The sequence below is a fragment of the Panicum hallii genome, chromosome 7 (assembly GCF_002211085.1).
Source record: "Panicum hallii strain FIL2 chromosome 7, PHallii_v3.1, whole genome shotgun sequence".
NCBI classification, from domain to species: Eukaryota; Viridiplantae; Streptophyta; class Magnoliopsida; order Poales; family Poaceae; genus Panicum; species Panicum hallii.
Genome location: NC_038048.1, coordinates 47,329,870 through 47,355,243, shown reverse-complemented (window position 1 = coordinate 47,355,243; position 25,374 = coordinate 47,329,870). Strand labels below are relative to the sequence as shown.

General features: G+C 47.4%; 4 protein-coding genes and 1 pseudogene across 4 annotated transcripts; 1 reads left to right on the top strand and 4 right to left on the bottom strand.

Moving 5' to 3' along the window:
- Positions 1 to 32: 32 nt before the first annotated feature.
- On the bottom strand, positions 33 to 1,868 carry LOC112899264 (annotated as a pseudogene).
- A 1,513-nt stretch (positions 1,869 to 3,381) lies between these two features.
- On the top strand, positions 3,382 to 8,271 carry LOC112899262 (choline transporter protein 1-like). Its single transcript, XM_025967664.1, has 10 exons — positions 3,382 to 3,811; positions 4,769 to 5,127; positions 5,257 to 5,402; positions 5,700 to 5,883; positions 6,005 to 6,078; positions 6,165 to 6,278; positions 6,367 to 6,723; positions 6,853 to 7,113; positions 7,472 to 7,699; positions 7,817 to 8,271. Exons 1-10 carry the CDS (start codon positions 3,600 to 3,602, stop codon positions 8,006 to 8,008), a joined length of 2,127 nt encoding a protein of 708 aa, XP_025823449.1. The 5' UTR covers positions 3,382 to 3,599; the 3' UTR covers positions 8,009 to 8,271.
- A 183-nt stretch (positions 8,272 to 8,454) lies between these two features.
- LOC112899263 (MLO-like protein 14) lies at positions 8,455 to 13,990 on the bottom strand. The gene is made up of 15 exons (XM_025967666.1): positions 12,884 to 13,990; positions 12,401 to 12,458; positions 12,059 to 12,306; positions 11,825 to 11,941; positions 11,449 to 11,509; positions 10,996 to 11,090; positions 10,788 to 10,862; positions 10,483 to 10,568; positions 10,314 to 10,363; positions 10,191 to 10,231; positions 9,935 to 10,099; positions 9,816 to 9,851; positions 9,642 to 9,709; positions 9,459 to 9,519; positions 8,455 to 9,278 (listed from the first exon to the last, which is right to left on the bottom strand). Exons 1-15 carry the CDS (start codon positions 13,037 to 13,039, stop codon positions 8,769 to 8,771), a joined length of 1,827 nt encoding a protein of 608 aa, XP_025823451.1. The 5' UTR covers positions 13,040 to 13,990; the 3' UTR covers positions 8,455 to 8,768.
- A 1,852-nt stretch (positions 13,991 to 15,842) lies between these two features.
- On the bottom strand, positions 15,843 to 24,456 carry LOC112899635 (endonuclease MutS2-like). Its single transcript, XM_025968180.1, is given in 20 exon segments — positions 15,843 to 16,500; positions 17,109 to 17,567; positions 17,690 to 18,214; positions 18,299 to 19,203; positions 20,069 to 20,091; positions 20,600 to 20,736; positions 20,832 to 20,930; positions 21,100 to 21,210; positions 21,418 to 21,528; positions 21,613 to 21,768; positions 22,001 to 22,127; positions 22,306 to 22,451; positions 22,549 to 22,608; positions 22,883 to 22,968; positions 23,144 to 23,180; positions 23,291 to 23,367; positions 23,531 to 23,604; positions 23,769 to 23,886; positions 24,069 to 24,165; positions 24,260 to 24,456. Coding segments are annotated over 18 exon segments (3,471 nt in total). The 5' UTR covers positions 23,789 to 23,886; positions 24,069 to 24,165; positions 24,260 to 24,456; the 3' UTR covers positions 15,843 to 16,182.
- On the bottom strand, positions 19,419 to 20,104 carry LOC112899634. Its single transcript, XM_025968179.1, has one exon. It carries the CDS (start codon positions 20,055 to 20,057, stop codon positions 19,419 to 19,421), a length of 639 nt encoding a protein of 212 aa, XP_025823964.1. The 5' UTR covers positions 20,058 to 20,104.
- Positions 24,457 to 25,374: the final 918 nt, after the last annotated feature.

The following is a 25,374-nucleotide window of genomic DNA, read 5'->3' as shown; positions in this document are numbered from 1 at the left end:
AGTGGTACTAAGCTAAGAACACAAATCAAATCCTAAAGCTCGTCATGCTCGTTCGCCTCTGTTCCATCTTCGCCACCGGATCTCTGGTAAGCGCCGGAGAAGACTGGGTTGCAGACATCCTCCAACTCCTTGAGCTTCTCCACCGTAGTCTTCCTTCTCAGCGTCCGGATTGCCGTCGAGCCACTCATTCACCTCCCTCACCGCCTCTTGTACCCTCTCCTTGTCGTCGGCGCCCATCTTGTCGCCCAGCTCGCCGTCGACGGTGCTCTTGACGCTGTAAATGTACGTCTCGAGCTGGTTCCGGGCGTCGACCCTCTCCTTCACCTTCTTGTCATCCTCGGCGAACTCCTCCGCCTCCCGGACCATTCGGTCGATCTCATCCTGGCTAAGCCGGCTGTCGTCGCTGGTGATCGTGATCTTCTCCGACTTGCCGGTGCTCTTGTCCGCCGCCTGCACGTGGAGGATGCCATTGACATCCACCTCGAAGGTGACCTCGATCTCAGGCTTGCCCCTGGTCCATTATGGCATTGTTCGCGTCAGATTACATGTCTCATTGAAGCATGCAAGATAGACATTCATGAACAGATGAAGGTTGGTTATGTAAGACATCAGACCTTGGTGCTGGTGCGATTCCGGTGAGATCAAACTTGCCAAGAAGCTTATTGTCCTTGGTCATGCTCCTCCCACCCTGAAAGACCTTGATACTTACCGTCGTCTGCTTGTCCTGGTACGTGGTGAACACCTGCGTCTTCTTGGTCGGCACCACCGTGTTCCTGGGGATCAGGCTCGTCATCACTCCGCCGGCGGTCTCGATGCCCAGTGTCAGCGGCGTAAAGTCGAGAACCACCGTATCTGCATTGCCAATTTTTATTTTTATTTTCCATGAACAACGTCAGGACCAGCAGGGCAGGTGAAACAATGGATGGCAAGAGGTATTTACCTTCTGTATTGGGGTCAGTCTCTCCGGACAGTATGCTTCCTTGAACGGCGGCGCCATAGGCGACCGCCTCGTCGGGGTTGACCCCGCTGCTGGGCTCCTTGCCGTCGAAGTAGTCCTTGAGCAGCTGCCTCACCTTGGGGATCCTGGTGCTGCCGCCGACGAGGACGATCTCGTCGATGTCGCTCTTGGCAAGGCCGGCGTCCGCCATGGCCTTCTTGACGGGCGCCATCGTCTTGCGGAAGAGGTCGCTGTTGAGCTCCTCGAACCTGGCCCTGGTCAGCGGCTCCGACAAGTCGACGCCGTCGACGAGCGACTCGATCTGGACGCGGACCTGGTGCTGGCTGCTGAGCGCCCTCTTGGCGCGCTCGCACTCGCGGCGCAGCTTCCCGAGCGCGCGGCTGTTGCCGGCGACGTCCTTGCCGTGCTTTCGCCTGACGAGCCCGATGAAGTGCTCCATGACGCGCTGGTCGAAGTCCTTGCCGCCGAGGTGGGTGTCGCCGCTGGTGGCGCGCATCGCGAAGACGCCGTTGTCGCTGGTGAGGACGCTGACGTCGAAGGTGCCGCCGCCGAGGTCGAACACGAGGACGTTCCGCTCGCGGCCGCCCTTCTTGTCGAGGCCGTAGGCGATGGCGGCGGCGGTGGGCTCGCTGAGGATGCGGCGCACGTTGAGGCCCGCGATGGTGCCGGCGTCCTTGGTGGCGTGGCGCTGCGCGTCGTTGAAGTAGGCCGGGATGGTTATGACGGCGTCCTGGACCGTGCCGCTGAGGTAAACCTCGGCGGTTTCCTTCATCTTGGCGAGCACCATGGCGCTGATCTCCTCGGGGCTGAACACCCGCACGTCGCCCTGCTTCACCGCCACCTCCACGTGCGGCTTGCCGTTCTTGCTCACGACCTTGTACGGCAGGAGCTTCATGTCCTTCGGCACCTCGGCATCGTCGTACTGCCTTCCGATGAGGCGCTTGGCGTCGTAGACGGTGCGCTTGGGGTTGGCGGCGGCCTGGTTCTTGGCGGCCTCGCCGATGAGGCGCTCGGCGTCGGTGAAGGCCACCCACGACGGCGTGATGCGGTTCCCCTGGTCGTTGGCGATGATCTCCACGCGGCCGTTCCTGTACACGCCCACGCACGAGTAGGTGGTGCCGAGGTCGATGCCGATCACCGTTGCAGAATTGGGGCAACGTTGCAGCTCCATCGCCCGTCGGCCCTCTCTTTTTTTTTTCTTTGAGAGGTTTTGTTTCTTTCTTTGGATGTGGCCTGCCTAAAACGTAGGCTGCAGCAAGTGCAAAGCTAGGCCCGGCGGCGCTTTATGTTGTGTGGCTAATGCATGGGCTGTTGGGCTCCTAAGACAAGCAGCCTAGAATTGACCAGTTGTAATAGAGAAGGTAATTACTCTTCTGTGTTTTGATCGAGAACACCAAAAGGATTATCATATCGTGTGTGCTGCTAGATTACAAACTGCGTAGCCTGCTTCCCGTCCGGTCCCAGATGCACGAGACGTGGCCTGCCTAGTCTCAAATCCAAACAAGTCTTGCGGAAAGCTAGGGTGGTGGGTGGGTGCCTTTTTCTGTCGGCTCGGCCCAAACCTTTGCGTCCCGCGTACCCCCGCCCACACTGCTCGTAACGTGCGCAGCGCAGCAACGCATGATTCCAGCAGCGGAGTGTGGAGTATTTCCTTCCTTGTGTCCAGTCCAGTCCAGTCCAATCTCCCATGCCAACTTGATGAAGCTGCTCGCCGACGGCGAGGGTCGGTTCGCCTCGCCGGCGAGGTGGGCCCCGGGTTATCCATCAAAACATATACAGTGTATGCATCCCGTTGACCCTGACCGTGGTGAATGCGTGGGTTACCTCAGTAGAGTACTTGTTTGAACGTGCTCCATCGGTCCATCCATCCACTGGGTTGGTTGGTTGTCTGGGTGCTGAGCACGTGATGCTGTGCATCCATCGGTCCATAGTATTGGTAGTTCGGTCCAACGTGGCTAGTTTGGTTACTATAGTCTTTATTATAAATCTATTATTAAAAATATATTATATAGGATGTTTCATACTAATTAAAAATATTAAATATAAATTAATGACAAAATAAATTCTGTAACCTCTAAGCTTTTTTTAGAGATGAATCCATTAAATCTAATTAATATATAATTAGCTCATGTGATGCTACGGTAAATATGCAAATTATAAATTAAGTAGTTTTAATAGATTCGTCTCGCGAATAAACTCTAGACTTATGCAGTTTATTTTATAATTAATTTATATTTAATCTTTATATTTAATATCAAAATATCCGAGGTGATATAATTTATTATAAACATCTAGAATCAAAAGAGAGAGATAGAGACAGCACCAGCAGACCAAAAAGTGACCACCCCCCTCTCTCGCCTTTTTCACAAGGGGCAAGCAGGAAAGAGCCAAAACCCCTCTCTCTCTCTCTCTCTCTCTCCACACCACCACCCATCAGCATCACTCCACTCTCCTGCAGAGGCGGCAGCTGCTGCTCACTGCCTCCGCTCTCCACACTCCCAGTCCCCACCGGACCACCACCCACAGATCGCTCCCTCCCCCATCGCTCACGCCAAAGCCACCGCGCCGAATCCAAATCCAATCGAGCAACCGAGGAACCAGCAGCGAGCAAGAGAGGAGAGCGACAAGGGGAGGCGGCGGAATGGGAGGGCCCCTCGGCGCGATCATCGGCCGCTACCCGTCGGCGGCCGCCGGCGGGGACGACGAGCTGGGAGGCGGCGGCGCCCCCGGCGCCGGCATTATACGCCACAACCGCAGGTGCCGCGACATCGCCTTCCTCGTCATCTTCGCCGCCTTCTGGGTCGCCATGATTGTCAACTCCAGCTTCGGATTCAACCAGGGCAACCCGCTCAGGTCAGATTCGCCTCCTCCTCCCTCTTCCTCCCTCTCAGGATCTCTGCTCGCTCTTCTACCTTCTTCATTCCGCCTTCCTTTGCTGGGTTCGGGCGCCCGATGCGGTGAGATGCCTGGTTTTTTCAAGTGCGACAGGACCAATTTCGGTGGGATTAAACGAAAATTTCGGTCTCGACAAGAAAATATTTTTAGCGAAAATGACTGCAAGGAAAAAAAACTTGTTTTTTGTTACTCCAAGGGAGCACAACAAGCGAGCTTCTGTTAATGGCTGCTCATGATTTTTTTTGTTAATTTTTTTTCGGAAAGAGGTTGGGTTGCTCATGATTTTACCAAACGGATCTTGCTTGCTAATGGAATACATATGTCAATGCGTAGCAAATCTTGTCTTGCTTCAGTATTCCAACTGGTTAGGTAAAGAATGACGCATCTTTAGCTTTGAAGAGTAAAAAAAGTGAGCATGTATGTAGTGCAAACAAAAGAGCTTTCTGGTGGTCCTCGGAATTGCATTCCCTACCCAAACCCTAGCAGAACAGCTTGTAAAGGATTGTGCTCTTATAGGCTAAAAGTAGATGAAAGCTAATGGTCCTCACAAATACTACACTTTTCAGGGGAAAACAAATCACTTGTGTTGATTTATAGAGTATACGTGCATCCTTTAGATTGCTACCGTTGGACTACCGCTATCGTATTTTGATGAACAGCTACATTTTAGGGGCAGATGCAGATACTATTTTGTACTGGTTGTCTTTATCCATGGAACCGATTCTTGCTGATATCTGTTTGGTTGCTGGAGCTCCCACTACATTAGCTAAGACTTGGTCATATTTAGCTGAAAGCAGTTCCATGCCCTATCAAATAGAGTTTGGTTGACCGCCCTAACAAGGATTGATGAATATTATTATGTTCTGCATCTGCATCAGTTGACCAAAGATGACATCTTGTGCTTCAATCATGCAGGCTGACTTATGAGCTGGACTACAAAGGGAACATTTGTGGTGACAAGCATGGTGACCCAAATTTGCACGAGCTGGATGTTAGATATTGGATGAATCCGAACCAGGTCTACCAAAGTGGACTCAAGAACAGCAAGGTTAACCTGGCCGATGCCAAAGCAATCTGCCTGATGGAGTGCCCAAATCCAGCAGTAGATGGATTGAACTTTATTTGTGATTATCCAGAAGGGGACATTCGTCTCTCTGTTGATGATTGGATCAATAGGGACTACGACTATTTTGAGTCTCTCACACCAGACATGAGAAATAGCTCACTTCAGCTCCAAGGTCCATGCTACCCGATCATATTTCCAACTGTAAATGGTAATATTTATTCTGCTGTCATTTTGTGATGCCTTTTGAACATAAGGACTAATCAGTGTGGCTTGGCTTATCATTCAATAAACTCATATTTTGAGATAATAAGTAATTCAAATTCATCTTATCCTTCAGTCTATTGGAGCTGCCAATTTATTGCACGGGCATCCAATGTCTCTTTGAAGCACTGGCAGCAGATGGGTGGTGTCAGCATTGATGAAAATATTCTCATTGATAAAACAGTCCACAAGGCTATTGATTCAAGGTCTGCTGTACTAAAGGTTTGTAGACTTCCTGGCATCATTTTGTTGCCCGCCTAGTCTATTTTATCTTCACAAAAAATTCCTGAATCGTAATGGCATTAAGTGGGAAGGCTTTATCCTGAATTTTCTTTAAACTATGCACATAATGTTCTTCCTTGAAAAAAGATTATTACGATACTGAGTCACCGATGATCATTGCAAAAAGTAATTGGTACTTGGGACCCTCTTTAGGCTGGACCTGCTAAAGAAATTCCTGTTGCAACCTAATGTATCGAGCATGTTACTGTCTTTAATTGTTTTATCTTCTGACTGCAGAGATACATTGCAGACATTGGGAAATCGTGGCCTGTATTTATCGTTTGTGGTGGAATCCTCCCTGTTTTCTTGTCAGTGATCTGGTTGTTTATGATTCGTTATTTCGTTGCTGCCATGACATGGATAACAGTAGTCCTCTTCAATGCCCTTGTTATATCTGTAACAATGTTTTGTTACATTAAAGGTACTATTCACTATTCCAGTTTCTAGTTAGTAGTACCTATGCTCAAAGAAAGCTCCATATTTCACATTGCACATGTCTGATTTATGGATCACTACTTCTAACTGGCTGCACGCACATTCAGCTGGCTGGATAGGCAATGACCCTTTAACTGTTGTCATTGGTGAAAGCGATCCATATGTTCACATAAGTGGGCGGGTAAGTAAATCCATTTGGCATTTGAATCAATATATTCCAAGTTATATATGCTTCTTCTAGAAATCTGATAGTCCCATTCTTACCAGGAAATAAGCCACCTTCATACGGTTACAGTTTTCATGACAGCAGTGATGATCATTGCTTTCCTGTCCTCAATAGCTATTGTCCGCCGAATACTGATAGCAACACCTGTGTTAAAGGTAAGTCAATAGCTGTGAATGCCACCTCTTTTGTGAATGTGGTACTAGCTAATAGCTCTTAAACACTAACTATGATACATGGTTTCAGGTTGCTGCAAAGGTCATTGGTGAAGTTCAGGCACTCATAGTATTTCCGCTTGTGCCATTCTTCATCCTTGCTATATTTTATATGTTCTGGTTTGCCGCGACACTCCACCTCTTCAGCTCTGGGCAAATTGTCAGAAATGATTGCAATATTGATTGTTGTTCATACGATCTGAAGTTGGGCAAAGTAAATTGTGACAACTGTTGTGGTTATAGCATCCATTACACCCCTCATATTAGCATTGCCATTCTATTCCACTTATTTGGCTGCTACTGGGCGACTCAATTCTTTCTCGCATGCTCTTCAACTGTGATCGCGGGATCAGTTGCTTCTTACTACTGGGCACGTGGTGAAATATCAGTAAGCATTTTAAGTCCATAATTTAGCTGAATTGGCTCACATAAAAACTTCTCTGCATTTAGGGTTTTCTTTTCTCCGTCTTAGTTGATGTATTCTCCCTTATTGACCATTCAAGCGACTTCAATGCAGCATGATATACCATTTCTCACTGTAGTCTCTTCGCTGAAGCGGCTGATGCGCTACAGCCTTGGATCTGTTGCTCTGGGTTCACTTGTTGTATCAGTTGTCGAGTGGGTGCGTTTTATACTAGAATGCCTTCGGCGCAAGTTGAAGTTTGTTGGTTCTGCTCGGGAAAGCTGCTTTGGGAAAGCGGCATCTTCCTCTTCTGAATGCTGCCTCGGCTGCATAGACTGGACCCTCAAGTCAGTAAATCGAAATGCCTATATAATGGTGAGTATGAAGCTTTCTTGTGGATCACAATAAGCCCCCCCTCCTGAATTCAGCTATCAACTTATCATTTTGCTCACTTTGTGGGACTGGTTCCAACTGGGACTGGTTCAGTTCAGTCCCTTGACAGACTAATAGCTCTTAATGCAAATTGCCCATAGATGTACTTGATTCTTGTTTCAATGCAGTTTTTCAAACCCATTATGCCAATGGTGAATCATCTATAAGTTTTGACTTTACTGCAACCTGCAGGGTTTTATATTTTCCTATGCTTGTATTGTATGTGAAAGCATATGCTATACATGTTGAATTATTCTTGTATTAGACTGAAAAAGCTTGTGCATTTCATTTTGTGCTGCAGATTGCCATTACTGGGAAGGGTTTCCACAAAGCTTCTGTTCTTGCAACTGGATTGATAATGAAGAATATACTGCGTATTGGAAAAGTCAATGTCATTGGAGATGTGATCCTCTTCCTAGGAAAACTGTGCGTGAGCCTATTCTGTGCGCTTTTTGCCTTTCTGATGTTGGACACTCACAAGTACAAATCTGCACATAACAAGATATCATCTCCACTGATCCCTGTACTGGTGAGAATTTCAACCTTATTTGGTTCATTCAAGTTCTTGCTTCTTGGACTGTCAGATTTCATTTCCATTGCTAAAATCTGAAGCTAACTGCATTCTGATAATACAATGATACTGCAGGTAACATGGGCCCTCGGTTATGTAGCTGCCAAGCTCTTCTTTGCAGTGGTTGAGATGTCGATCGACACCATAATCCTCTCCTTCTGCCAGGATGCTGAAGAGCACCAAGGGAACGCGCAGTACGCGCCACCTCTTCTGATGGAAACTCTGGACGAACAGAGTGATCTGCAAAGACTAACTCAAGGACCATGATTTCCTCTAGAGTTTTGTCCTCGGTACTTGACCTGAAAAATGGAAACTCGGTAGCAGCCTAATGATTTGTTTTTCAGTTCTCTTGGCTTGTGGGGAGAGGTTCACCGTTTTGCACTCTGCTTTCTTCTACAAGCCTGAGCCTGGCAGGTTGTTGTGGCCTAATTGGCAACTGTAGGAACCTTATCTAATATATGTACCATTGCTGATACAGTGTTAGCTGTTAGTGAAGAAGGTTTGAAATCTGTGATAAGTATGTGAGTTCATCTATGTGTCCTCTCTGTTGCATCATGTTCAGACAGTTTTCCAAGCCAATCGAGCAGTAAAGCAGTGTCCGGGGTAATGCTGTAGGATCAACCTTTTCTCAAATTGATGAAAATACTCATGAAACTGTATTAACTGTATTGATGAAAATGCGCAACAATCACCAGAAAATAATGAAATGGAGATTGGGATCAAGAAGGTAGCCTGTTGATTTATGGTCAGGCAGAGCGTTGATTTGGGTGGTTCGCGATCGGTGGCAGGAAACTAGGCACACGGCGGCATGCCAAGGATCCAGCGGAACCCCGGGAGATTTCTCAGTCATTTGTTCAGAGTTTTCAGACAATGTTCAGTTCCATTCAGATGTGTATATCATCATCAGAATCCTACCTCAAAGTCTAGCTCTACACTAGCAGCCCAATTTCTTCATCTGTACGTGCGATCTAGCAACCCCACAACCACCGTCCTAGAGCACCAGTACTGTCGTCTGCGTGTGTATCGATCACGTGGACTCGTCATGGCTCATGCGCGTCGGCGCGCCCGTGCCCGTCCTCAAGCAGGCGAACCCGGGCATGGACGCCGACCTCGTCACGTTGCCCCCGCGGTGCGACGGCGACGACGGCGCCGAGGCCGAGGACGACTGCCGGAGGAGCACCGGGTGCCCGCTGCCGCCGCCGTGGGTCGAGCTGCTGCCCGGCATGGCCGCGGCGTGGAAGCACGGCGTGCCGGGACTGGGGCCGCGCCCGCTGCCGTGCTGCGGCTGCAGCTCGATCTTCAGGAACGGCGGCCCCCTGGCGGCTCTCGGGGTCTCCTCGAACGGCCCGTGGTGGTCGTCCAAGTCGTCCTCGTCCTCGTCGGTGAGGGAGCACACGGTGCTCGTCTCCGTGCGGACCGTCGAGTCGTCCCAGGTGCTGCGCCGACGACGCCGCTTCTTCCTCGTGGCCTTTCCCCACCCGTGGATGGTTTCTCTGATCCTCCGCGGGATCAAGGCCGCCTTGTATTTGGACCCCATCTGTGTTGTCGTACAAGCATTGTCGTTAGTAAGTGCTTTCTTCTTTGCTGAAAATGGCATCTGTACTTTAACAAGATCCTGTTGAATGGTTGATTCTTGCTGATTCGCAAACTCATCAACATGTGTCCATCAGGAAAGTCATATAGTCTGAGGCTTAATTTTGGCATATAAATGTGTTACCTGAGTCACCAGCGCATAAACAGGCAATGTACTGTAACTGCATAAGAACTGTCCCGCGAACCTGAAATTTTATATAGTCATGGTTTATCTGGCTTATACATATATGAAGAGAAATAATGAAATACATTAACCAAATTGATGGTTCATATGACTAGATACTAAGTGGTGTTCTGAAATGCATACCCCAGTATAAGGCGGCAATATACCAAAAGGTGGTTTTTGATGAAGCATGAATCATAACCAAATTGCCACTGCAGCAAAGCCAACAGATATGTTATTACAATTCTTCAAATGAACAGACGTCTTTACCATGTTCACATAATTCATTTATAAACATAAGCTAGACAGAAATGATACCCAGAACCAGAAGAAAGAAGCCAACTCAAAAGCATTCTGCACAATTATCAAATTGAAGCATGAGTAAGCTTATCCTCATCTCTTAACTGTTTCCAAATTCTAGTGGTATATATATGTACCTGAAAGAGAACGAAATGTATTAACCAAAGGAGAAACTCTGGTTTCTTGAACCAGAAGAGATCATCCCTTGGCTGTATCCTTGGCCCGTAGGTAGTCATCTTGGCACCCTCTGCTGTCAGAGTTGCAATGACATGCTGCAGCTTTGCACCGACTAGTAGAACAAGCTGCACAACATTCACATTACAGTTCAGGCCAAAAATGTTAAAGAGGAAATACCTAGGTTGTAGGATGTTCCAGAAGCAGGCTACAACTTACAGTTACAGGAAGAATTGCTATCCAAAAGTACAGGTTGGATCCTAAAATAAAATCACCATATATGATTCTGAACAGTGAGGAAGCAAGAATATCTCAATGAAAGGAAAGTGGTTTAAAGTTTACCATCAACATTGAATAGCATAAAAGCAACAACGAAACCCCACAGTACTCCACTGCATAAAAGGAGTAGGTTAGCTGATAATATTTCTCCAGTGAGAAAAAATAAAACATAGTAAAGATCCATACGCAGCCAAGCTCGCTGACACTAATCAGGGCTTACTATTACACCAACCTCACTCCGACAATCCTCTCAAATTCCTCTTCCATTGAGCGTACCATGTAAGTGTGGAAGTCATACGTTGGTGAAAGTTTGTGGGTCTGCAATATCAGTGAGTCAAAAACTCAAAAAAGACTACAAGGTTGTACATAGCATATCAATAGACCTATAGTGTGTCTTGGTTATAAATAGAAATAGTCAATAAACCGATATAAAGGGTATCGGGTAAGGCCCAGCTCCATTTATGTGAATAAACATACTGAAGGCAATCAAATAAGAATTCTACTCAGGATGGAAGAGCAAACAAATGGCATATTTACCATTATGAAACCCTTGCGGAGGATAAGGTAGTCTGCTCGAACAACAGACTGGCCAAATTGTGCGATAAAGCAAACCTGCACGGTAACATAATAAAATATGTAAGTGTGGTTGCAACAGTGAAATGGTAATAGTAATATTTGGGGCCTGTGCATGGAAAGAGAACTTTATGCCTCAAATGAGCTATAAAAACTATTGGCCTCAACTTACAAGCCACATGACCACACTATTTTGGCTCCACGAGCGGAATGAATAGGATTTGGTGAGTGCTGGTTGCCTTCTAGTTGCTGACTCATATGCGATCTCTGTCAGATGCAAATAAGAAGAGGAATAGTCAGATGCAGTTTGGCTACAATATAGTCAGTTCACCAATGACAAAGGAAAATTCCCCAACTTCAAAGGTAAGTGAAGAGAAACTTTGTTGAATCAGAGGCCTCCTATTAGGGTTGTAAAAGCACTTCTTACGAAAGCAGGATTGAAATTATTGCAGAACTATTTTTTGGGAAAAAATATAAAATACCTGCAATATTCATTAAGATGAACTGCTAAAGCAACAATAATGATTTAAGAGTATGCTTTGCCTCTGTTTCAGATCATTAAATCAGATGAATTTCCGACCTGAATCCTATAATTTCTTTAAGGATAAAAAAAGGGTACACTTACGAGAAAATGATTCGTGATTATCCCTGAATGCTTCATCCTCCCATTTTCTCCACTTGTGGATCTACCAGCATGCAAAGATTAGGATCAGGACGATATTAATGCCAATTATAATATGTGTGAGAACCAACAAAATGCATGAATAAGTGTTCTGCCTTTCCATATGTATATATTATCAGATGTCTGTCTAGCATATTCAAAATGCTAAGTGTTTCATCATGGGTCCTGCAACTTGTAATCAATAGAGTGACACACTGTTTGGTAGGCAAACACACAAGCTTCATCATTGTCAATTCTCCAAGTAAGTATGTACAGTAGAGTGTATTTCGATAGAAAGGATTAGTTTGTGCTTAATATAGAAGTGTAATAGGGTAAGCACCTTGAGTATTGCTAGTAACATTGTCAAACAACTATATGTCACATGAGTTACAGCCATCACAAATATAAACCGGTGCAGCTGCTCCAGACCTTCATGTGAAACAAATGATTCGTGTCCCTGCACATCAAATGATCTTTCTAAAAAAAAAGAAGCAAAAGTAATGTAAATTCTAGTACAATAATCGGATATGCTCAAATTCTTCGAGGCACTTTGGAAATTAAAACAATTACACACCTCAGGGCAGCCTTGATGGTTATGGTAACGAACTTTTAGATTTCTCCTAAGTGAATGGTGCAGAATGACCTCAATTAGACGCTTGCGTGCGTGAGCAACGGCGTGCTCTGCATCTATAGATTCCTTGACCTCTTCTTTGGTGCAGGGAGAGAATCTGCTGTTGTAATACTTGGAATCGATGCAGATTCCTGAGATAATTCTTGATGTAGCAGCCAGAAGCAGAGATATGAAACCAAGCAACATCATTTCTACAGCAAAAGGTAGCATAATGTTAGTTCACGCTTTGTAACAACCCCAATAAAATAAGCTAGTAGAAAAATACAACAAAGAATGCGTGGCTACCTTCTTTCATCTTCTCCATTGCTTTGTAAAGTGGATTCCGGTGGGTTTTCTTCAACCACTGAAAAAGTACGAGATTATCTTGAGTTAGTTGGGGGAAAAACTGATGATACTGATAATGCCACGCCTAATGAAGTAAATGAGAAAGGAACATCGATTAAGTTTTCAGCAGAGCACTCCGCTGTTTAGCTGAACTGCTGATGGAAAAAGAATTTTGTTTTGGAAAGAATAGCTACCAACAGAAGTTCCCACCCATGTTTTGCTCAAAAACTCTTGGGAAGAAAAAGGGCAATTGCTCCAAATAGGAGTACCTGATCACATCTTACGAAAATGTAACTCTTGAATCGAAAACTGACTATTTTACCAAGTTCAAGAAGTGCAAATAAACGACAGAGCATGGACAAGACAAAAGTACTAAGCATAATAAGCAGGTGTCACGAGGAGCAAAGACTGCATCTTTCTGTCTGTGTAGGAATTAGCACTTACATTGCTGAGTCGGTGGATGGAGCGCTCGACTATGAGCGAGCCCGCGACGAGGAGAGTGAGCACGGTGGCGACCGACCACGTCGGCGTGAGCGCCAGCGACCGCATCTCCCCCTCGCCGGTGACCGCGGCGGCGGCCGCCCCCTCGCCGCCCGCCATCTTCTCTCCAGCAGGCGCAGAACCAGCGCCTCCCAAAGAAGCCGGGCGCTCGCTCTTCTTCTCCCTGAGCGCCTCCTCCTGCTCCTCAGGAACAACCGCCCCTCCGCATCACATTGCAACCAGTGGTGCCATGGGAGGGTGGAGGCGGCGTAGGCCAAGCTCAGCTGAAGGACCAAGAAGCTGTGGAAATGCGGAGGAGTTTCTTGGCCTCGTGGAAAACAGCTCCATCACATCGTCATTGACACTGGCCAGGGGGATCTTGGAGCAGCAGTGGTAGTACAAACGTTCGTATCTCCTTCCTTGCGTTGGATGATTCTCGTATGATGACGGCCCTTGCTATAATTAGTGCCTGGCTTTTGGAGCTTGCGGGCAGAGGACGATGCGGTGCAGGCAAAACCTCGTCGCGGACTCTCCTGAATCCTTGATTATTACAACAAAATCTCCAACCACGTACTCACACTCGCTAAGCTACTGGGAAGCAATGGCATGTAGAAGTGAGGCAGTTTCAGAAGAGATCGCGATAAATGGAAAAGGGAGGAGCAAGAAGGAAGTTGGGGACGGGGCAGGAAGGAAGAGCAAAAATGGAAGCTTCGTTTTGGGAGCTTGCGGCCTCCGAGATCAAGGCAAGCAGCTAGGAAAAGGACGTAGGAGTACTGGTAATCTGTTGCACCTGCATTACAGTGGGGGAAGCGGGGAGGTTGCAGAGTGGAAGAATGAAGATCACCGGAGATTAGGACAAATTGGCAGCCAAAAAGGGGATCTCGGAACAACAAACCACTAGGCAGAATTGGGATTTATATTTGATTGATTTCGCCCCCCATGACTTTGCTGCAGCCGCTGGTGGCGCTTAAACAAATGGCGCGGCCACGCAGCAAGAAGATTCGAGGGTGGCTCCCCCCGCCCTGACTGCTCTGCAAGTACAGCGATCTGACACGGGCACGAGGAGGTGGGCCCGGCCGCATCCGCTGCACATGAGCTAGCTGACAGGTGGGTCCGAGAGGGGTGGGCCCTCGCGGTCCGCGTCGCCCCATCGCTGCATGTGTACGTGGAATGCGTCAAGTGGAGCGTCCGGTGTGGCAGTTGGGGTGGCGGATGCGCCCCCGCCTTAATTAGGGCGATCCCTTTTCCTCCCGTCCCTCCCCCACCAGTCGACTCGGAGGCCTTGATGTTGCTGTGGTTGGAGTATGGATCCCCCCTCGCATTAATCAGCCTCAGCTCACTCTCTAATTCTGTTTATTTCAGCTTATAATTGATTTTGAAAATTTTATTATGAGAAAATTTGAAAGTCGGATGACATCTAGAATCTAGAATCGAGAATCTATAAGATTTTGAAGACTTAATTTTGGAAAATCTAAAAAACATATGACTCCCAGAATTCAGAATCGAGAATCTATAATCGGCTGTATTCCCGGTTCTCAATTCTGAAGGTCATCTAACTTTTAAATTTTCAAAATCAAACCTTCAAAATCCGCTATAATCTACAAACGAAACATCTGTCACTCACTCACTCTTGCCTTGAGTTCATGAACTGCGTCCTGCCCGTCCCCCACCACAAATCACCTCGTTGTTCGTGTGATCCTGCAATTTGGCCGGGATTTGATGCGGTCCACAACTCTGGCATGCATCACCCCCATTTCAGTTGGTGGGCAATATATGAGACCTAGACCCTGTTTGGCACAGCTTATGGGGTGCTTCTAAACAATTTTAAGTCCCGGGCTGGCCAAATGGTCTGCTTCTGACCTAGCTTCCCCCAGCAGCGCTTGCAGACGGCCCGAGAAAACGCGCTTCCTCCAGCAGCCGGAGCGGACCAGCTTATCCTCCCGACCTCCCGTCTCTTCCCCAATCCAATCCTCCCGACCTCCCGTGCTCATGACCCCCTGCACCGGCCCGCGCCACCCCCGCGACGCCCCCGCGCGCCGGCCTCCCCGCGCCGCCCCCTCCCCCCGCGCCGCGCCCCCGTGCTGGGCCCCCCGCGCCGGCCTCCGCCCATCGCGCCGGCCTCCGCCCCCGGCGCCCTGCTTCGCCCCCCGCGCCGCCCCCGGCCCCCCGCGCCCTCCGCCCGCGCCCTGCCTTCGCCCCCATGCCGGCCTCCGCCCCCGCGCCCTGCCTCCGCCCCGGCGCCGGCCCCCGCCCCCCGCGCCCTCCGCCCGCGCCGGCCTCCACCCCCCGCGCCCTCCGCCCGCGCCCTGCCTCCGCCCCCCGCGCCGGGCCCCGCCCCCTGCCCAGCTATGATTAATTGTATGATATATTAATTGTTAATAATTTATGAACAGGTTTCAGCTGTGCCAAACAGGGTCCGTGACCAGCTGCTTCTTTAACAAGCTGCTTCTCTGGCCAGCTAGCCACCAGCTGGCTTCTGTACAAGTTTCAGCTGTGCCAAACAGCGCCCTAGTACTGAGGCAATAGTTGATTTGGGATCAGAACTTTCAAATCTGTTCTTTCTTCATCACTTATCTTATCTCTTGCGTATTTTATTAGAATGGTATTTCATCTCTTGTATATTGTTCTGGAATGAAGTGACAAACGGGGGCATGTCATGGAAGATGCCACAACAGGCCTCACCACATAAAATCCGGCGCCCCAGTTCCAAAAGGTGCCACATGTGCGTGCACCTTGTTTCCGTTCAGGATTTCGCTTGATCACAGTTTCCAGTGCCATTCATCCGATCCCAATCCACCCAGCAATCAGCTAGCAGAATCATTATGAAGAGCTCACCGAACACAGAAAGATCTGTACTGCTTATTTCAACAATCATAATATAACAGTAGAAATGGCCTGCCTATGTTATATTCGTCAGAGCCAGTAGTAATATGCGTCAATTCTCCTTTGAAGTGACCTAGTACATGGGTACTAGAAAATTGTACAAGCAATGAACTTGTGATCACTACAGCCAGGCACACTTGAATGCAACAATAGTATCACTGCAGGCGTCACGGTAAAATTCTTTTCCTGGGCCATGTTTTGTCCTGGCAGTCTGGCACGGTGGCACGTACTTGTTCACGAATCAGACCAGGCCATGGCTTCAGAGTTTCAAGGAAACCCTGTCATACAGGCTGTATACATTATAGCCCTCCAAGCTGCTGCTGCATAGATTGATCTTTTCCAGCGAGTGCTGTACACTAGTTGTGAACTGCGATGTCTGTTTACTGAATGTAGGCCACAGTGCAGCCGTAGTTGAGAGGACTCTCGTCTTCGAACTTGGCCACTCGAGGGTGGTTCCGGAGAACATCAATGGCACAGTCCTTCACGGCTCCGGTGCCCATGCCATGGACCACGAAGAGAACCTGGCAAGGCCTGCACGAGTCGATGGCCATCTGGAGCTCGTAGGACGCCTCGCTCACCCGCTTCCCGCGCAGATCCACCGTATTCTTGGACGTCTGCACAACGGGGCCGAAAGAGACGCTGCCATCTTGGCTCTGGTTCGTCTCCGCTGCTGCAGATCGCTGCTTCGGCGTTCGGCCCTGCCACAAACCAAAAACTGTCAGAACACGGTTGAAGCAAGCAAGCCACGACGATCAACGATTGCCCACCATATGCCAATCTTCATTGGTCCCAACGTGCCTAATATCTAGGTCTTCATGCATGCACCAGCATTGGATGGCATGGACCAATCTAAGGTCCAGCCTGTTCTTCCATACTGCTGGTGTGCTGCATCCACCCAAACTAAAGCGGAGACCATCAATGCCAGGAATTGACAAGCCGGAATCAATGCATCCTGCAGTGCTCAAGCTAACTTGGTTTCCCTGACTTGCTATTGCAATATGCCACGCGTTAGACGATGAGAATACCGACAAAATCGATTAAATTGGTTGCTGGATATGCCACATATGGAGCTACAGCGCAACTATAGCTAGCTTAGGTCAGAACCTTGGGGGCTTTTTTTTTCAGTCACTGCAAAATTGAAACAGGTTTTATCTATAATTAATGCCATGGCTTAGTTAAGAAATCTCTAACATTCTGAAGATATTTTGTTCTTCTTGTAGTCTTACGCAGTGCTTTCAAAAAACTACCGAAACTAGAATTGATGTGAATAGATAGCATGCTGTGATGCTGAGAAGATGCAGCATACCTTTGGTTTTACAGAAGAGGAAGTTGCTGTCTCATTTGTACCTTGTTGAACCAATTTCATCTTGCTTCTCTTGACTTGAACCTTTATCTTTCCATATTGAACGATGCAGCTCCCATCTTCTCCAAGAGTTTCAATAACAGTAGCCATAGTTCCTCCTCCCAATCCTTGGATATACACTTTGTCTCCAATTTGCGGAACAAACAAACTCTGGTTTTCATCATCGTTGAAAGTTATTTCATTTGGCTGATGAGCAGCAACCACTGAAGCAGTGGCAGCTTCTGCTTTCCTCATTAGTGAATTGTATTGTTCAAGTTTTGAATTCTTCAGTTGAACTTCAAAGTTCTTAATTATTGTGTCCATCTGAGACTTCACAACCTTTAGTTCTTGTTGAACATTTTGGGTCTCTCTTGTCCTCAAAGCAGCTACTCGACTTTCAAGATCATCAGCTTCCAAACGAATCTTCATTGTCAGAATAAATAAAGTAAGATTTCAAGTGAGGGAATGATGAGAATCTATGTACATCACTGCCATGGCAAATTTTTTTTAAAAAAAGCCAGAACAAATCATTAGAGTAAAGCTACCTCATTGTACAACCCTTCAACTTGTGAAAGAACAGATGCAGCTTCATTTGCCTGAGACTCCAAAAGGTTTCTTTCATCGAGGAGAGAATCATAAAGTAAACCTTGGCGTTCCTTTTGCTTATCAGGCAACAGCTTCTCAACCCACTCTTGTGCGCGATCAAGCACTTTTTGATCAAAACCGATTGATTTTGCAATACTAAGTGCATTGGAATTACCAGTAGTGCCCCATAAGATTCGATATGTTGGTTGCAGAGTTTCTAAACAAAATTCCATTGCAGCATTCTCAAATCTGCTATCAACTGACTGGAGACAACTTAGATCAGCATAATGAGTTGTCACAATGGCCAAGTTCACTTTACTTGCAAGAAACTTTAAAATGCTGGTTGAAAGAGCTACACCTTCTGATGGATCAGTGCCACTTCCAATCTCATCAATTAAAACTAGAGAATCTTTTGATACAACTTCTACAATCCTGCGCAGGCGTGATATGTGCCCACTGAATGTAGAGAGGCTGTGCTCCAGCGACTTCAACCCAAAAAATATTTTTTGTCAATAAGCTTATTGCCCCGGAAATTATTACAGAAAATCGCATCAAAGGACAGAGACTACCTGGTGATCACCAATATCTGCAAGAACCTGATCGAACCATGGAATCCTAGGCCTTCCTTTGGCTGGGAAGAAAATTCCAGCTTTTGACATAAGTGAGGACAGCCCCAAGGTCTTCATAGTGGCAGTTTTGCCTCCAGTGTTGGGTCCAGAGATCACAACTATCCTTGCATCCTTTTTCACCCACAAGTCCAATGGAACAGGCATTTCAGATGCTTCTATAGTTGAATCTTCTGCCATGAGAGAATGTTCAAGTAGCAAAGGATGCCGAATGCCCTCAATATAAACTGAATAGTCGCTGCTCTGATCCGACTGGCTGCTGCTATAACTGTCACTGAAGCTTGGTTTGACACCATTTGTCCATAGTGCATACGACCCTCTAGCAATGGCAAGGTCCAATTCCAAAATCCTGTCCATCAAATTTCTGATCTTCAGTTGGGAGTCTACGATACTTGAAGTTAGCAAGCCTAATATTACCAATTCCTCTGCTCTCTCATCACCTGAGAGTTTAACTTCCCTGTTGTTAAGCTCAACAGCATCCCTCGGCTCCATAAAGTACGTTGCACCAGAGCCGCTGGAACTTAGAACAATTCCACCAGGCACCAAATGCTTGTGTGAAGCTTTCACACCAACACACATCCTAGAACGGCGCTTAGTGACCACAGGACTATCAATCCCACCAGCTTGGAAAATCTTTGAAGCTGTATCTTTCAACAGAGATTCTAACATCTCAATGTTCCTCCTCCTTTCTCTGCGAATTGTTTCTAGATTCTTGCTGGCGCGATCCAGGACCAGAGAAAGAGTGGAATCAAGGCAAAATTCTATCCGTTGCACAAGTTCAGTCAAGAAGTCACAACCTTGCAGTACATCCAGAAGAGGAGAGTACCTGCTGGAAGATGAATCAACGCCTTTTTTCATTCAAGAAACATGAATCAAACAAATATCTAAGAACATCTGTAATCTGCAAACAGATGTGAATAGCAAAAAATCGTGATTTATCTGCACAAGCTACCATAAAACGGAAACAATATCCCCGCACAGGTCTCAGGCACCACAAGCAACTGTTAAAATCATCTGCCACTGATCAATGCCATTGCCATCAGTATGAACCTGAAGCAATTCCTCACCTCCCGTCTTGCGTTTCCTGGGCGAGGCTCTGCAATTGATCAAATACTCCGCGGGCGGCCCGGATGCTGCGCCCGACTACACAAATCTCTCGCACGGCGAGCAACCGCCCACCGGTAGCCGCGGCGACGACCGCGGACACGTCCTCCACGCCACCGAAGTCCAGTGGCGCCGACAAAAGCACCGCCGCGGCCGTCTGCTCGATCAGCCTCTCGCTCTCCTCCCGGCTCCGCCCGACGGCGACCCGACCTTCCACACAGGCGGCACGGCCGGCGGAGGTGGCGGCGAAGTCTGCCAGCCGCGCGCATACGCTGCCCCATTCCAGGGCGGACTCCGTCTCTAGACGTATCTGCCTCGCCTCCGGTGTTTCCAACGAGGGGGACGATAACAAGGTTTGGGAGGACGACGAGGAGGCGGCAGCGGCAACTACGAGGCGTTGCAGCGGAGGGAATGGCTTCAGTACGACGCGGCTGGGGAAGGAAACAGTAGAGGTGAGGGTGGTTGGGAGGAGAAGGGTAAGCTTGGCGGGGGCTGCCATGGCCGTGGAAGCGGGAGAGCTCCACGCTTGAAGCCGCGCGCAGACTAGCAGGCTTCGGCTTATCGCTTGGAGACAGTCCCGGACATTTTCCGTTTCCATTCCGCTTTAACGTAAAGATAGAATACGTTTTGTGCTACCATGAGCGAGTGCACGGTCCTTCCCAGTTCATTGGTCCTTCCCAGTTCATTTGCCAGCATAAATCTGGATGAAAATGGAAGAAATTTTCATCATATCAACAGAACATGTATATGGAGACAATAGATTTGGACAAGTTTTTTTTCCATATCAATAGACAAAAGCAAATTATAATACAGAAGGTCCAACAGACCAATTGGCAACTGGGGCAAACTTGAAGCCAATCCAGTTGCGGGTTCTACTACACTACAACAATGGCATAAATGGCTTCAATTATACACAGGGGTAACCTACAGATACACAGCGCATACAAGCATATACGCTATGGATCAGCAAGGGCAGTACTGGAGCAGCTCTGCATCCACCTTGCACACAGAAGAAAACACAAAGTTAGTACCAAAACACGTAAATCATTAGCCTATCAATTCTTATGCCAGATACATTCATATTCTCGTAGCATGTATGCAGTGATTAAGCTAATGATCCAAGATACCATACCTTTGAACCTGCGATCTTACTTAGCGAGGATTGTAGCACCACAGGCGGCCTTTGCGTGCTTGTCTTCTGCAAACACAAGATTTCCTCTCACAAAAGTAGACAGGACCTTACCAGAAAGTTCTTTCCCTAAATATGCAGAAATATTCTGCAAATTTTGTATGAATTTCCTGTCAATGGTCCAGTTTTGCAAGAATATATAACAATTGAAATATATAAGATCATTTGAGGCAGGGAGCAAACCCGGTGTTTATGGTACACAGAATGGCTGTCATCAAGTTCGAACTGTGCCTCAGGTTTCCATACTACAATGTCAGCATGGTATCCCGGCAGAATAGCTCCCTACACAAATCAGCACTACACTTGAGATCCTTTATTGTGATAAAATGTATAATCAACATTTCTTTGAGAATATGTGCTTCATGGTATCAATTGTCTAGAAAGGCAAAAGCAAAATAAAATTAAACTGAACTTTAGCTGCCTATATGAGATGGCACAGCATTTTCAGTACCTTGTTCTTTTGCCCTGCAAGCTTAGCTGGATTTTCACTCCACCATGCGGCTAGTTGATTCAAAGTAATGCCGTACTTTTTCCCATACGACCATGTCACAGGGAGAACAAACTGCAGATATTTATGCCAAATTGGTTACAGAGCGTGCACAATTAATTCATGGACATTAATTTTTCAGTATTAGTGTTCCACTTTGCTTGAAGTATGATTGAATTTGCAGAAAAGTTTGCATTGGCAGTTCTGAAGTCAATGGGCACTGAACTAATGTGAATTGACATGTACTAGTGTCCCAAAATACTGAAACTATGAGAAACTAACCTGCAATGATGATATACCTCCCCATGCCTTTAAAAAGTTGCCTTCTTCCATTAGTTTGAGATCAGGAGCTGATGGTGAGTGGTCTGAGCTTAACATGTCTATGTGTCCGTCCTAATATTAATTATGCGAAATTTAACTCGATCAGTTTGCTAGAAGCTGTCAAGAAGTCAGAACCAGTGTGAAGAAGTAGCATACGAGCAGAGCTTTCCAAAGATTTTCTCTGTTCATGCCATCACGTATAGGAGGGGCACATTTGAAGCGAGTATCCCCATCTGGAACTTCGTCAGCTGAAAATGCCAGGTAATGAGGACATGTTTCTACAGTCACGCTTGCACCAGTGCGTTTAGCATCCTACAAGCAGAGAGACTTACAGTATGAAATCACAACATGACAACACCATGAAAAGAAGTCATCAGTACAGTAATATGCATAGCTTTTTCAACAACAATAGTTTCGCATTTTAGAGGAGCAGAATCTGGCATTCATTTTGTTCACGTGCAGCTTATTTCTGAACTTAGTTGAAACCAGAAGTTCATATAAGTCATGGCAATGTTGTACAGTATTTTCTTTTTATATTTTATACCTTCATAAGTTCAAGGGAAGCTTTTGCATCTGACAGATGAACGATGTGAATATGAGCTCCTTCTGACCGACCCCCTGCCTCTGTGTCCTTCATCGCACGTTGCAAATCTCTGATAGCTGATTCCTCCCTAGGTTTAAGCGATCGCAAGATTTATAAAGTGAGTCATTTATGGTGAAGAACTAAAGATTATCCTTCAGACCTTCACAGTTCTAAACCCTACTGCTCAAGAACATAGTTGACACTTGACTCCAAAGAGACTAATTGTTTCACCCAAGATGCACAGACTAACATAATGATATAATTACCATGCTGGTGGTCTAGACTTCAGATACGTCGCATAGGATCGAGGATCTAGTTCACCATCGAGTCCATCATCATCCTCATCATCAGGTATACGTTCAGCATGGATAAGTAAAGGTCTCTGGTATTTTGCCAGTGTAACCAATCCTTCCTATAGTGTCATAACACAGAGAGAAGCGCATCAGAGATTCCATAGAAAAAAATTGGAAAATCTGTGAATCTAGAATAAGGAAAATAATAAGACATACCTCGATATGGGTTGAATTTGTCATGGGAAAGTCGTTGATGCCTGAGGGGCACATAAAAGACTAGAACCATAAAAAGTGAGAGCAGTCAGTTTGTGTATACATCTGCTGGCTAAAAAGAGGAAAAGAAGCAGGGACCTGCTACTTAAATTCTTAGCAAGAACCTCTAAACATTGGAATCTTTGCTGTCTGATTCTATCATTCTAACGTTACTACTGTGCTTGACGGCAAGAAAAGCTTCCTTGTGCAAAACAAGGAACATGGAACAGAAACTGAAAATGATGTCCAAAACCTAGCGACTACGAGTTCAGTACTAACTGCTAGATGAGAAACAAACCTTTAGTCCTAAAACTCCTGCATTTAGGAGGCTCTCCAAAGCACTTGGATTGAAGGCGTTCTCTGGCACAAGGCCACCCCAGAACCCTGTATGAGAGTAATATAGGAGTCAGATTTGAAGATATGCAAATCTTATGCAAGAGTTTATTTTGTTCCCTTCAGAGTACGTGTCACGAAAGAGTTTGAGATACAGCACTTTGGTGTGGAAAACATCTGAAAGAAAAGGAACCGTTCGTTTCAGCGTTTCAGTCAGCCAACTTACCTACATCAACAAATAGCTTATCCCGAGCTGCTTCGAGCTGAAGTAAGGCACGCGAAACCAGTGTTAATCACGGGAAAAAGGCAGGTAGCCACTATATGTGCATTATGTTTCTATGCAGTGATACTGCAACTTACAGAGAAACCTGACCTTCAGCTTGAGAGTTTCTTCAGAAACTGTTGATGGAAAGCTGTTGAGTGGCATGTCCACTAGCGTTGTTATCCCACCTGAAACAAAAGGATTTGCACGATTATGTATTGTGCTTTGCTGTTCACTGACAGAGACTCAGGCCATGCTCCATAAGCATACGGGCATGTCAAGTCTAAACACCAAGACCACGCAATAACTAGTAATTAATTAGTTTGCTGTATGACTGAAATGAATTTGCACCTGCAGCAGCAGCCCTTGTACCAGTGGAGAAGCCCTCCCACTCCTCGCGTCCAGGCTCATCGAGATGGGCATGCCTGACAGAATAATCAGGACCATCAGAGACTGAGGAAAAAGGAAACTGGGACAGTTATGCATCCGCAGATCAGAACAAGAGTCACTGTTTGCACCACCATTTTGGCCATGCCTAATCTCCTATCAGTATTCAGTGAGGCAGGCTAAGCAAGTACGAGATGCTAACACGTCGATGAGTCCGGGCATGATGACAGCGTCTCCGTAGTCGAGGAGCGGCCGCCGGAGCACGAAGTTGCGGTAGTCCCCGACGGCGATCGCGTTGATCAGGCCCCCTTTGACCTCCACTGCACGCACCATCAATCATCACAGAGGAACCATCAGCGTCAGAAATCTGTCTGGCAGACCCAACTTCTGTAGTAATCCGCTTCACATCGCCATTTCTCTCGGTTACAGTTTCACCGAGGTGAGAGTGCGGAGCGATGATGAGCGAGGTCAACGCGCGAGATGGCATGGAACGAACAGTCACCTGCGGCGGGTCCGACGCGGCCGAGCGTGACGACGCGTTCGCTGGCGATCCAGAAGTGGTCGTGCGGGAGGAGGCTGCACCCTTCGCCGCCCAAACTCTGCAACCAAGAGAGAGAGAGAGAAAGAACACCGCCTCAGTTTCCAGCACAGATTCGACAGCGCGGAGAGGAGAGAGAAGGAAGGAAGATACACCCATCGCTGTCGGGAATCCCGGGGACCTTGGAGAAGGGCGCGCGGTAGAGGAGCACGGCCGCGAGCGCCGCCGCCACCGCGAGCACCGGCACGAGCCGCCCCTTCGCCGACGCCGCCATGGCTCCGCCTCCTCGCCTCACGAGAGAGTGCCGTCCCTTTCTGCTGCGCCTCCGCGTCGTCGTGACTCGTGCGCCTCCCAACGGCTCTACTAGTGGTCCGGCGGCTCCTGCGCTGCTGAGGTGGATGCGGGGCCGCCAGTTGGAGGCGAGGATCCGTGGGCGCGGAGCACCGACTCACCGAGCCCGTGAGGAAGGAGATTCGTGTGGGGCCGGGTTGTCGGCGAGGCATTCCGTGGTGCGGTCGAGTGGACCGGGTGCGGGGGCACGATACCGTGGGCCAAGTTGGCTTCGTCACGTTATGGGCCGGGCGATCCGCGATCCAAGTGGCTTTGAACCTTTGGGAATCTCGTGCTTGGAAAATGGCGAGATTCTTTTTATTTATGGCCACCAATAAATATTCGAGAATCTTTGTTTACTCCGTGCGGGCGGGGGCAAGTGTGACGCGGATTTCGCTTTTGGAGGGTCACGCTTGGCTGCTCCGGCTCCCAAACGCCAGTGGATGGAGGAAGAAAATTACAGGCACGGCTCTCTTTTTCTTACGTGAGTGGGACAAATTGTTACACGGAGAATTTACCGCCAAACCAAAACGCTCCGTCAGTCAAAATTGTGACGTGGACGCGCGAGGAAGAATTGCGATTCCTTGCGGTCGCTTTCTCGGTGGATCACGTCTGCGGCACCACTTGTTTTGCCGCAGATTCAGACGAGACCCGAGGGAAGCTAAGATTCCACGCACACTTTACACACGACACCAACTTTGCCTACCCTTTCAGGTCAATAGAGTGTTTGTCACAAATGAGTAATTTATGATTATCTATGCTCACACCCAAGTGTACTGAAGAAGAAAGAGCTTTCGGAATAAACTTTTCTTTCGTGGCATAAACCAAAAGAGAGAGAGCTAATCTTCGCTTCAAAAATTGTAGAGGGGCTAATGTAAAGTTAGATAAGATACTATCAACAAACCTGGTTCTATGTGAAAGAATAATTGAACACATGTTA